Genomic DNA, 10,272 nt, shown 5'->3' on the forward strand with positions numbered 1-10,272 from the left:
GTGATAGCTTGATTAATATGTGTCTTGGTGTGTTTCTCCTTGGATTTATCCTTTATGGGACTATCTGTGCTTCCTGGACTTGATTGACTATTTTCTTTCCCCGTGTTAGGGAAGTTTTGAACTATAATTTCTTCAAATATTTTCTTAGACCGTTTCTTCTTCTCTTCTTCTTCTGGGAACCCTATAATTCGAATGTTGGTGCATTTAATATTGTCCCAGAGGTCTCTGAGACTGTCCTCAATTCTTTTCATTCCTTTTTCTTTATTCTGCTCTGTGGCAGTTATTTCCACTATTTTGTCTTCCAGGTCACTTATCCATTCTTCTTCCTCAGTTATTCTGCTATTGATTCTTTCTAGAGAATTTTTAATTTCATTTATCGTGTCCTTCATCATTGTTTGTTTGCTCTTTAGTTCTTCTAGGTCCTTGTTAAATGCTTCTTGTATTTTCTCCATTCTACTTCCAAGATTTTGGGTCATCTTTACTATTATTAGTCTGAATTCTTTTTCAGGTAGACTGCCTATTTCCTCTTCATCTGTTTGGTCTGGTGGGTTTCTACCTTGCTCCTTAATCTGCTGCGTATTTCTGTCTTCTCATTTTGTTTAACTTACTGTGTTTTGGGTCTCCTTTTCGCAGGCTGCAGGTTTGTTAATTCCCATTGTTTTTGGTGTCTGCCCCCAGTGGGTGAGGTTATTTCAGTGGCTTGTGTAGGTTTCCTGGTGGAGGGGACTGGTGCCTGTTTTCTGGTTGGTGGGGCTGGATCTTGTCTTTCTGGCGGGCAAGGCCAAGTCCAGTGGTGTGTTTTGGTGTGTCTGTGAACTTAGCATGATTTCAGGTAGCCTCTCTGCTAATGGGTGGTGTTGTGTTCCTGTCTTGCTAGTTGTTTGGAATGGAGTGTGCAGCACTGGAGCTTGCTGGCCATTGGGTGGGGCTGGGTCTTTGCGTTTAGATGGAGATCTCTGGGAGAGTTCTCACCACCTGATATTACATGGAGCCAGGAGGTCTCTGGTGGATCAATGTCCTGAACTCAGCTCTCCCACCTGAGTGGCTCAGGCCTGCCAGAGCATCAAGACCCTGTCAGCCACATGGCTCAGAGAGAAGGGAGAAGAAAAAAATAATAATAAAAAAAATAGTAGGGCTTCCCTAGTGGTGCAGTGGTTGAGAGTCCGCCTGCCGATGCAGGGGACACAGGTTCGTGCCCCGGTCTGGGAAGATCCCACATGCCACAGAGCGGCTGGGCCCATGAGCCATGGCCTCTGAGCCTGTGCATTCGGAGCCTGTGCTCCACAACGGGAGAGGCCACAACAGTGAGAGGCCCGCGTACCGCAATAAAAAAAAATAGTAAAAATTTTTTTAAATTATTAAAATAAAAAATAATAAAGAAGAGAGCAACAAAAACAATAAATCCACCAATGATAACAAGCACTAAAAACTAAACTAAGATAAACATAAAAATCAGAAACAAATCAGTCTCAGACAGCAAACCTGAAGTCTACAGTTGCTCCCAAAGTCCACCACCGAAATCTGGGAACATTCGTTGTCTACTCAGGTATTCTTCAGATTCAGGGTTCATCATGTTGATTGTGGGGATTTAATCTGCAGCTCCTGAGGCTGCAGGGAGAGATTTCCCTTTCCCTTCTTTGTTTGCACAGCTCCTGGAGTTCAGCTTTGGTTTTGGCCCCACCTCTGCATGTAGGCCACCCTCAGGAGTTTGTTTCCTTTGCAGACAGGAGGGGGTTAAGCAGCAGCTGATTATGGCTCTCTTGCTCACTCAGGCTGGGGAGAGGGAGGGGTATCGTAGTCAAAATTGGAATGCAGGGCGAGCCTGTGGCAGCAGAGGCCACCATGACGTTGCAACAGCCTGAGGCGTGCCGTGTCTTCTCCGGGGAAGTTGTCCCTGGATCATGGGACGCTGGCAGTGGCAGGCTGCACAGGCTCCCGATGGGGGGGGTGGGGGGTTGGATACTGACCTGTGCTTGCATACAGGATTCTTGGTGGCAGCGGCGGCAGCGTTAGCATTTCATGCCCTTCTCTGGTGTCCAAGCTGATAGCCGTGGCTCCCGCCCATCTCTGGAGCTCACTTAGGTGGTGTTCTGCCTTCTGTGGGAACATGGGGAAGGAATCCCCTCTCCTCGTGCACCTTGAAACAATGGTCTCTTGCCTCTTAGGCTGGTCTAGACTTTTTCCCGGACTCCCTCCCAGGTAGCTGTGGTGCACTAGCCCCCCTTCAGGCTGTGTTCACACAGCCAACCCCAGTCGTCTCCCTGGGATCTGACGTCCAAAGTCTGAGCCTCAGCTCCCAGCCTCCGCCCACCCCAGCAGGTGAGCAGACAAGCGTCTCGGGCTGGTGAGTGCAGGTCGGCACCGATCCTCTGTGCGGGAATCTCTCCGCTTTGCCCTCTGCACCCCTGTGGCTGTGCTCTCCTCTGCGGCCCCGAAGCTTTCCCCCTCTGCCACCCATGGTCTCTGCCCACGAAGGGGCTTCCTAGTGTGTGGAAGCTTTTCCTCCTTCACAACTCCCTCCCACTGGTGCAGGTTCCGTCCCTATCCTTTTGTCTCTGTTTATTCTTTTTTCTTTTTCCCTACCCAGGTACGTGGGGATTTTCTTGCCTTTTGGGAAGTCTGAGGTCTTCTGCCAGCGTTCAGTAGGTGTTCTGTAGTTGTTCCACATGTAGATATATTTCTGATGTATCTGTGGGGAGGAAGGTGATCTCCACGTCTTACTCCTCTGCTATCTTGAAGGTCCCTCCTCACTTAATTCTTATAATCCCACAGAGAGACAACACACTTTAGTAGTTAGGAGCACAAGGTTTTGAAAATAACCTACGTGGGTTTAAATCCAGGTTCCAACGTTTGCTAGGTAATCTTTTAAAAGTTACTTTAGATCTCTATGCTTCAATTTTCCCTGTAAAATATGGTTAACAGTACTTATCCTCATGCCTAATAAATTTACTTGATCAATGCCTAGTACAGTAACTGCTTTTAAGATGTTAGCAATTACTACCTGTTTTACAGTTGAGGACATTTCTAACATCACATGGCCAGAGGGATGCTGAGATCTACATCTAGATTTTTCTGAATCTCAATTCCATGCCTTCTGTGACACCACTACTACCCAACACTCTCCTACCTGTAATAAAAAGTAGTAATAGGCCAATGAATGATATAGGAAGTACTTTATTTTATCATGTGACACACATAACAATAGCTATATTTACAGCCGCCTAACCACAGTGTAGATTTGAATAGGGAAGATGGCTCAGAAATAGCAGTATTAGTGATTCAAGTACAAGTATTGACCTTTATTTGGTAAAAGAAAAGTTTTGATAATTGAGTTATCGGAGTTTTAAAATACAATTTTATATTAGGAATCCTTTTTTTCTTAAAAGAACTAGTTTTGAACCAAATATAAGGTAGGTATAGTTTATTCACATAATGAAACTGCACTTGAATACAGCTTAAAACTTACCCATCTCAGTCAGTTTTTCTCTTCTCAGCATTGCAAATGCCTCATTCCATCATCATGCTGAATTCCTCAGCAACTTCCATACCATTTCCAGGGAAATCCCTGGAAAGTAGGGAATGCCTGTCTTCCCTCAGAAAGACACTGATAACCTGGAATTTTTCTTACCACATTCTCTGAATATTCCCACAACTCACACCTTCTACACTTCTGAGATACATTTTTTGAAAAAAACATACCACTAGGACTTTTAAAACCTAAATTCTGGGCCTGGCTATGTCATAAACTACAGAATAATCTTAGCTAGGTCACGAAACCTCCCCAGGCTGCTCTTCTCAGTTGGAAAAAAATGAGTCGAATTTGTTCAGTCCTTTGTAGTCCTTTGTAATCTTATGTATCTTCACAGTAACCCTTTGATTTAATAAGGCAGCACTATACTTTTTATAGAGGAAATTCAATCTCAAAGAGGTTACACAATCTACCCCAAATCCCACAGGTAGTAATATGACAGAGCTCAACTTACAGAATCTCACTTAAGACTCTAGTACTGGCACACACTATGCTCAGAAGTTTGTTAAATGGATGAAGCAGCAATTTCGTAAGTCCCTTCCAGTGATCACACTTTATATTTCTACTTGCTATTTTTTCTCTTCTTTCAACCAGCATTTAAATTAGAAAAAAATATATGTATTTGATCACCAAATTCAATTTACCATAGTTCTCTGATTTATCCACTCTTTAAAATTTCCTTGTATTCCTATGCTAAGTCCAGAGAAAAGTTATTTTTTTCAGATAGTTTCCACTATGCCTGTCTCTCTGAAAGTTTTTGAACTTACCTGTGTGTCAAAGCAGAGACTGCTAAAATTTTAAATACACCAATTCCTGTTTATATTTTTAAAAAGTTATTTCATACATAAACTAACCACCAAAATTGGAAGGTGAAGCTTTGAATGTTAAATGAGGGATTCAGGACATTTCCCAAGAGGTTATATATCAATTTAAAAGCTGATGATATGACTTGCCTAAAGTACGATAACTCTTTTATTTATAATAAATTTATACATGTGCTGATTAGTCATGTTGATATTACATAAGAACATATGCCTAAACCAAATTAAAGTTTAAAAGAGAACAAAATTATTTCTAACAGCAATCCTGAAAATTCAGCAGAACTCAATAAATAGCATGCTCTCACAAGGAGGGAGCTTAACACATTTGGTAATTTATATAATTTAATATGCTAAAAATGAGAAAATAAACAGGGTACAGGGATGCAGAGTACATAAAGGAAAAGTAATTTCAAGATTCTCTTCATTTTGATTGTATTGCTTTCTTGCCTTCACGGGGTAAGATTTTGACTTCAAAAGTAATGAAATATTTGAGAAGGGAATTTACATCTTGCTGTTCGAGATGGTATTCTTCAGCTATTTTCTCAGCAGTCCATGTGTCTGGATAAAGTTTATGATTATTGAGAAGTGTCAGTGCCTCTACAATGGAAATTTTGCCTTTGGGAATGTTCTTAACATTTATCATGTCAGAATGATGGTCTTTTGGCAACCTGAACTCCTTTGGCTTCTGAGGTGTTCCAGCATCCTTTACCTAGTATCAAGAAACAAAAACCAAAAAATAAGCTTTCAAGATGAGAGCAAGGATTTGACATCTACTTTCATGATTCTAGAATCTCTATTATTCTTCTTCAAATAAATACTACCCATGATTTTCTAAACTATATTTTCTCATTATAATGAGTCATAGTTCAATGGCACTTTTGCCATATCACCATTTCATAACCATAAGTCAATCATTAGAAAATTTAGGTAGTTCTAGAAAATAATAATCAAATGTATACCATCCACTTACTACATTATTTCATATATATTAAAAGAACAACAATAATGCACTGATTAGAAAAGATAAAAAACTGCTTTAGAAAGGCAGGATTCTGATGCTGCTCTAACGGCGTACCTGATAATCTCCATTCTGTTTCCTAGTTTTGTATTTCATATTCAGTGCCTCCAAACACCTTGAATGAATTCAAATATTGCTAGAGATCTTGCCTCTTCAGAGAAAATAAACTAATGCCTCCAAGACCGCAATAAATATAAATAAAACTACCTATAACACCCATCTTTCCATCTGTCTGTCCCGCCCAAGCTTAACCCTTGCATTTGTGCTCTGCATTCCATTCCTCTATCAGCTACACCAACCATCCCTCTTTACCTTTCCTTTCAAATGCACCCTGCCTATTACTGCTGTTTGGTCAAAATATGAAAATGCCGTAGTCACCAAACCCAAAACCAGTTATGACCAGTTTCCTTCTTTTTAGTTCAACTTTAAAAGAGATACTTGTGATCTCAAATCCAGAAGATTAGATCTGCATCCAGAGGACACTTTTCAGGCTTTATCTGAACTCACTACAGCACCTGACACTGCTGACCACTCCCACAGACCCACAACTATCTTTCCTTTGGTTTCCATACCACCCCTCTCCTAGTTTTCTATCTGTCTCTGTAGTGGTTCCTTCTGTTTCCTTTGTGGACTATTTCCCTTCAGATGCCCCGTAAATGTTAGTGTGCACCAAGTTCTAGCCCAGGCTGTCTTCTCACTCTACACATTCCTCCCAAGCAATCCCACACACCCCCTTATTATTATTATCTACGTGTTAATGTCTCTCGAATCTGATCTCAAACCTTGACCTTTCTCCTGACTTCCAGATCCAAATTCCCAAATGACAAATGGCATCTTTACTTGGATAATCTATAAGCACATCAAAATCAACATGTCCAAAACTGAACTTATCCCTTTCCTCTGAAAATCCGATTCTATCCCCATATTCTCTAGCTCGGTGACTAATACCACCCACCTCCCATATCCCACTCCAAAACCCAGAGCTTCTCTTACATGATACCATACATTTCCCCCTCTCTCTCATAACAGGCAATCAACGACCAAATCCTGCTGATACTACAAAAGTCCCTCTCAAACCCATTCACTTCTCTCCCAGTCACTAAATCACCCTTGTCCAAGCCAACATCTCTTGCAGGAACTACTGCAAAACCCTGGTCTCCTCTAACTAGATAAAATGCACTTCGTTCCTTCCCAGCCCACTCTCAAAACTGCCCCCAGAATGAAGCAAATCTGATGTCACTGTTCGACAGGAAACTCTTCAATGATTTCCCACTGCCCTCAGGATAAAACCCAAATTCCTTAGCAAGACAAATAAGGATCTTCATGATGTGGCCCCTATTACTCTCTACCCCACCTCATTTCTCCCAAATTCATCCCTCATACTTTCTCCTAACGGTACTGAACTCTAAAGGCATCTCTGCTCTCTCCTACCTTCATACTGTAACTCTGGCCTGAAATACTCCTAACAACTTCTTCACTTTCCACTGATGTCCAGAGACATCACAAATCATTAAGAAAATTATGAACTTCCCAAAAGAAAAAAAGGCACAAAGAACATAAATAGGCATGTCAACCTTTTCTTCATTATCACTCTGCCTGAGTCTTTTCAGACTTTTCCTAATACCCCCCCAAGAAATTTTAATACCACTGTATATCTCCTATGTATTATAACTACATTTCTGTGTTTTATACATAAGAAGTGTTCAATGTTTTTTGCTCCCCAAGAGCCAATTTTCGAATGAATAAGTACATGTGAGAGAAACAATACTTAGAAGTATTATCTAACTCCTGCCTAAAAATAACATAAAGAACATGAACATCAACCCCTATACATATATTTCTTATGAGTATATGGTGATAATTGAACCCTATAACTGCTATTGTGTGCAACAATTTACATACCTTATTGTACATGAGTTTTATATCTCTTCTCTAGTGAAAATCATACTAATAACTCTATCTGTGCAAACCGTCTATTGCCTATCTACAGAGACAAGCAGAGAATTTTAGAATGGAAAGATAGGAATTGTCATTGGCAATTCCCTCTCCTTCAATCAAACTCTTCCTCCTACTTAGAACCTTCCTGCCCCACAAACTCATCTGGTTAACTCCCACCCATCCTTCAGGCCTGAGTTTGAATGTCACTTCCTCAGAAACCATCCCTGATCCTTCAGTCTCAAAAAGGTCCCTCTGGGCTTCCCTGGTGGCGCAGTGCTTGAGAGTCCGCCTGCCGATGCAGGAGACGCGGGTTCGTGCCCCGTTTCGGGAAGATCCCACATGCCGCGGAGCGGCTGGGCCCGTGAGCCATGGCCACTGAGCCTGCGCATCCGGAGCCTGTGCTCCGCAAATGGGAGAGGCCACAACAGTGAGAGGCCCGCATAACGCAAGGAAAAAAAAAAAAAAAAAAAAAGGTCCCTCTGATACGCTCACAGTGCCTATATTTTTCCTTCAGAGAGTTATTAGTAACTTTGTACCTATGGTTGCTCATCTGTTTAATGCCTGTGTCCCTCACAACACTATAAGCACCGTGAAGTCAAGGACTTGAGATGTTTTGTTCTTCTCTGTATGCAAAGCACTTGTGCCTGGCACTTACATACAGGTTCCTGTTCCCAGTGTATTCTGTGATCTCCCTATCTTTACGTATTCTATCTTAATAATATTCTTAAAAAACAAAATAAAAAAATATCAAGCACCAACAACACAACACTAAAGGAATCTCTGATATTAAAACATACCTCAGTCCACTGAAGTATGAGAAAATAGTATTAAAGCCCTCCCTTGGTCATTCCAATGACAACCACTAGAAGTACCTTACCAAATTTTGAATACCGAATAATTCACCGAGTTGCACACAATCAATACTTTCACAAGTCTTTTAGAATTTCGGAAAATATCCAATGAATGGAGGCGTATGTGTCTGGCTTAGACTGCTGTACTTCAACTTTGCCAATGCTCTGCATTCTGGTCACCAGCGCACTGACATTTTTACACTTGCAGAGCGCTCACTCTCTTTTTTACTATTTGCCACACTTCTCTTGGTCATTCTCCTGGAGCCCCAAAGGGTTAAATTATGTATTTACTTAATTAAAACACACATTACCTGCACAAAAGACACAGGATCTTTGGACTCGACATACACATCTTTTAGTAATGACAGCAGTTTGTCATCTTTTCTAGCAATTTCTCCCTTAATTTCTGGATGGCCTAAGGAAAGAAAAAGAATGTCACAATATTTAAAGCCAAAGAAAATTTCCTCTAAGATCCTAAACACTTAACACAAGACAGTCACTTTTAATTTTTTGCTTAATCAACAATTACTTGAACACTACAGAACATGTTTTAAGTGTAACTCAAAATGCTAGGTCAAGCTCAGGGTCTATCATTCTGTGAAGACATCTGGAGAGCTCTGTTGCACACGATCCCTTCTGATTTTGATTCCCTGTATCAAGTCACTGAACATTAAAGACAAAAGCCGGGGAGGGCGGGGGCAGCGGGGGCACAAGCTAACACCGCCAGGACTACGAAGTAGGCACAGCCGCCGCCTCCACTGCGAGCGCAAGGGGACTGTCTCAATGTCACCGGCCTGGTGGCTCCCCCTTCCCGCGCTCGGCTGACCCGAGTGACTGCATCCGACCCCGGTCACCCCCACCACTGGACGGAGGTCCACCGGCGTGGAACAGCCCAGCCCGCACACGGAGCCCGCACAGGGAGCCCGCACCGCGAGGCCCCACGCGCCCTGGCACCACTTACTGCTCATCTGCTCTCGCAGGAGGTTCTTGGTGGAGGGGTGCCTCGGAGCGGGGGAGGGCTTCATCCTGCTGATTTCCCGTTCCGCCCGGTTCTCTAGGTTGAAATTCCTGATTGCGCGAGTCACCGCAGCCCCCATCTCTTCATAATATGATGCCCTTAAATTCACACCACCCGTGGTTAAACACCGGCGCCGGCGACCTCCGAGACGCACCGGAGCATGAGCATGTCTGGGGTCGCTCTGGCCGCGCGCCGGAAAGCGGACGCTGATTGCGCGCCGTTCGCCCCCCTGCGGTCGGGAGGGCGCATGCAGCGTCTCCGCCCAGAGTATCTCATAAGGCGCGCCCAGAGTAAGGGAGCGCGCCTTCCTCCGGGGCCTGCATGTGCTCCCCCCTGTGGCCGCTTCCGGCGAGATGGGGCGGGACTTAAGGTCCGGTCACACGATGGCTCTCCTCTCCGGAGACTGGTGGAGTCGGGCGGGAAGTTTTAAAGCAGTTTCACGTCGGGCCTCACCCCAGATTTTCTGATTTAATTCCTCCCAGGTGAGTCCCGGCATTGGTTCAAGCTTCCCTCGTGATTCCAAAGTTGCGGGCTGAGAAAGTCTAAGCAAATTGACCTTGAAGTCCTTTCACAGGTCAGTGCAACCAAAGAGGAAGCCAGTAAAAATGGAACTAATGGCACCAGGGTAAAGGATTCTAAAATGGCCTTTTCCTGCTTTTGTGAAAGGAAATAATGAAAGTTTAATCATTCTCCATGAATATTTGTTCTGTCACTCTTTTATTTAAATGTGCCTTATTTTCCTGTCCCCTTGCCTGATGAGTTTGAATCTGAGCCGTGTTCTCTTATTCCATAATCTTTTACATGCCTCTCTCATAACCCATTTGATCTAACTGTATCGATTTCTTTTATGCTGACCTTTCCCTTCTCTTTGTGTATTTTTGATACTAATTTGTGTTATATCTCCATACTATTAAGTACTGAGTCACCACGTCATTCCCTAGCCTATTTCTCCTTTATTCTGCTTTCCTCATTCTTTTTAAGCCAGGGATACCTCCTTTAACTTAATGAAAGGAACAGACAATAGGGAAAAAACAAACCAAAAAAGCGAGTGCTGTACATATATTCTTTCTCTCTCTCTGTCTCACTCCCTCTTTCCC

At 42.9% G+C, this 10,272-nt stretch overlaps 1 protein-coding gene across 1 annotated transcript; it reads right to left on the bottom strand.

Moving 5' to 3' along the window:
- Positions 1 to 4,478: 4,478 nt before the first annotated feature.
- Positions 4,479 to 9,267, bottom strand: NDUFAF4 (NADH:ubiquinone oxidoreductase complex assembly factor 4). Its single transcript, XM_007467189.1, has 3 exons — positions 9,119 to 9,267; positions 8,469 to 8,572; positions 4,479 to 5,059 (listed from the first exon to the last, which is right to left on the bottom strand). Exons 1-3 carry the CDS (start codon positions 9,252 to 9,254, stop codon positions 4,772 to 4,774), a joined length of 528 nt encoding a protein of 175 aa, XP_007467251.1. The 5' UTR covers positions 9,255 to 9,267; the 3' UTR covers positions 4,479 to 4,771.
- Between the last annotated feature and the right edge of the window lie 1,005 nt (positions 9,268 to 10,272).

This window comes from Lipotes vexillifer, unplaced genomic scaffold (assembly GCF_000442215.2).
Source record: "Lipotes vexillifer unplaced genomic scaffold, Lipotes_vexillifer_v1.1 scaffold185, whole genome shotgun sequence".
NCBI lineage: Eukaryota > Metazoa > Chordata > Mammalia > Artiodactyla > Lipotidae > Lipotes > Lipotes vexillifer.

Excerpts from the sequence above, each read along its gene's own strand:
- NDUFAF4 (XM_007467189.1), bottom strand. The coding sequence starts at position 9,254 with ATGGGGGCTGCGGTGACTCGCGCAATCAGGAATTTCAACCTAGAGAAC. Across the intron at positions 8,573-9,118 it reads CCTGCGAGAGCAGATGAGCA|GCCATCCAGAAATTAAGGGA; the intron begins GTAAGTGGTGCC and ends TTCTTTCCTTAG. Across the intron at positions 5,060-8,468 it reads ATCCTGTGTCTTTTGTGCAG|GTAAAGGATGCTGGAACACC; the intron begins GTAATGTGTGTT and ends TCTTGATACTAG.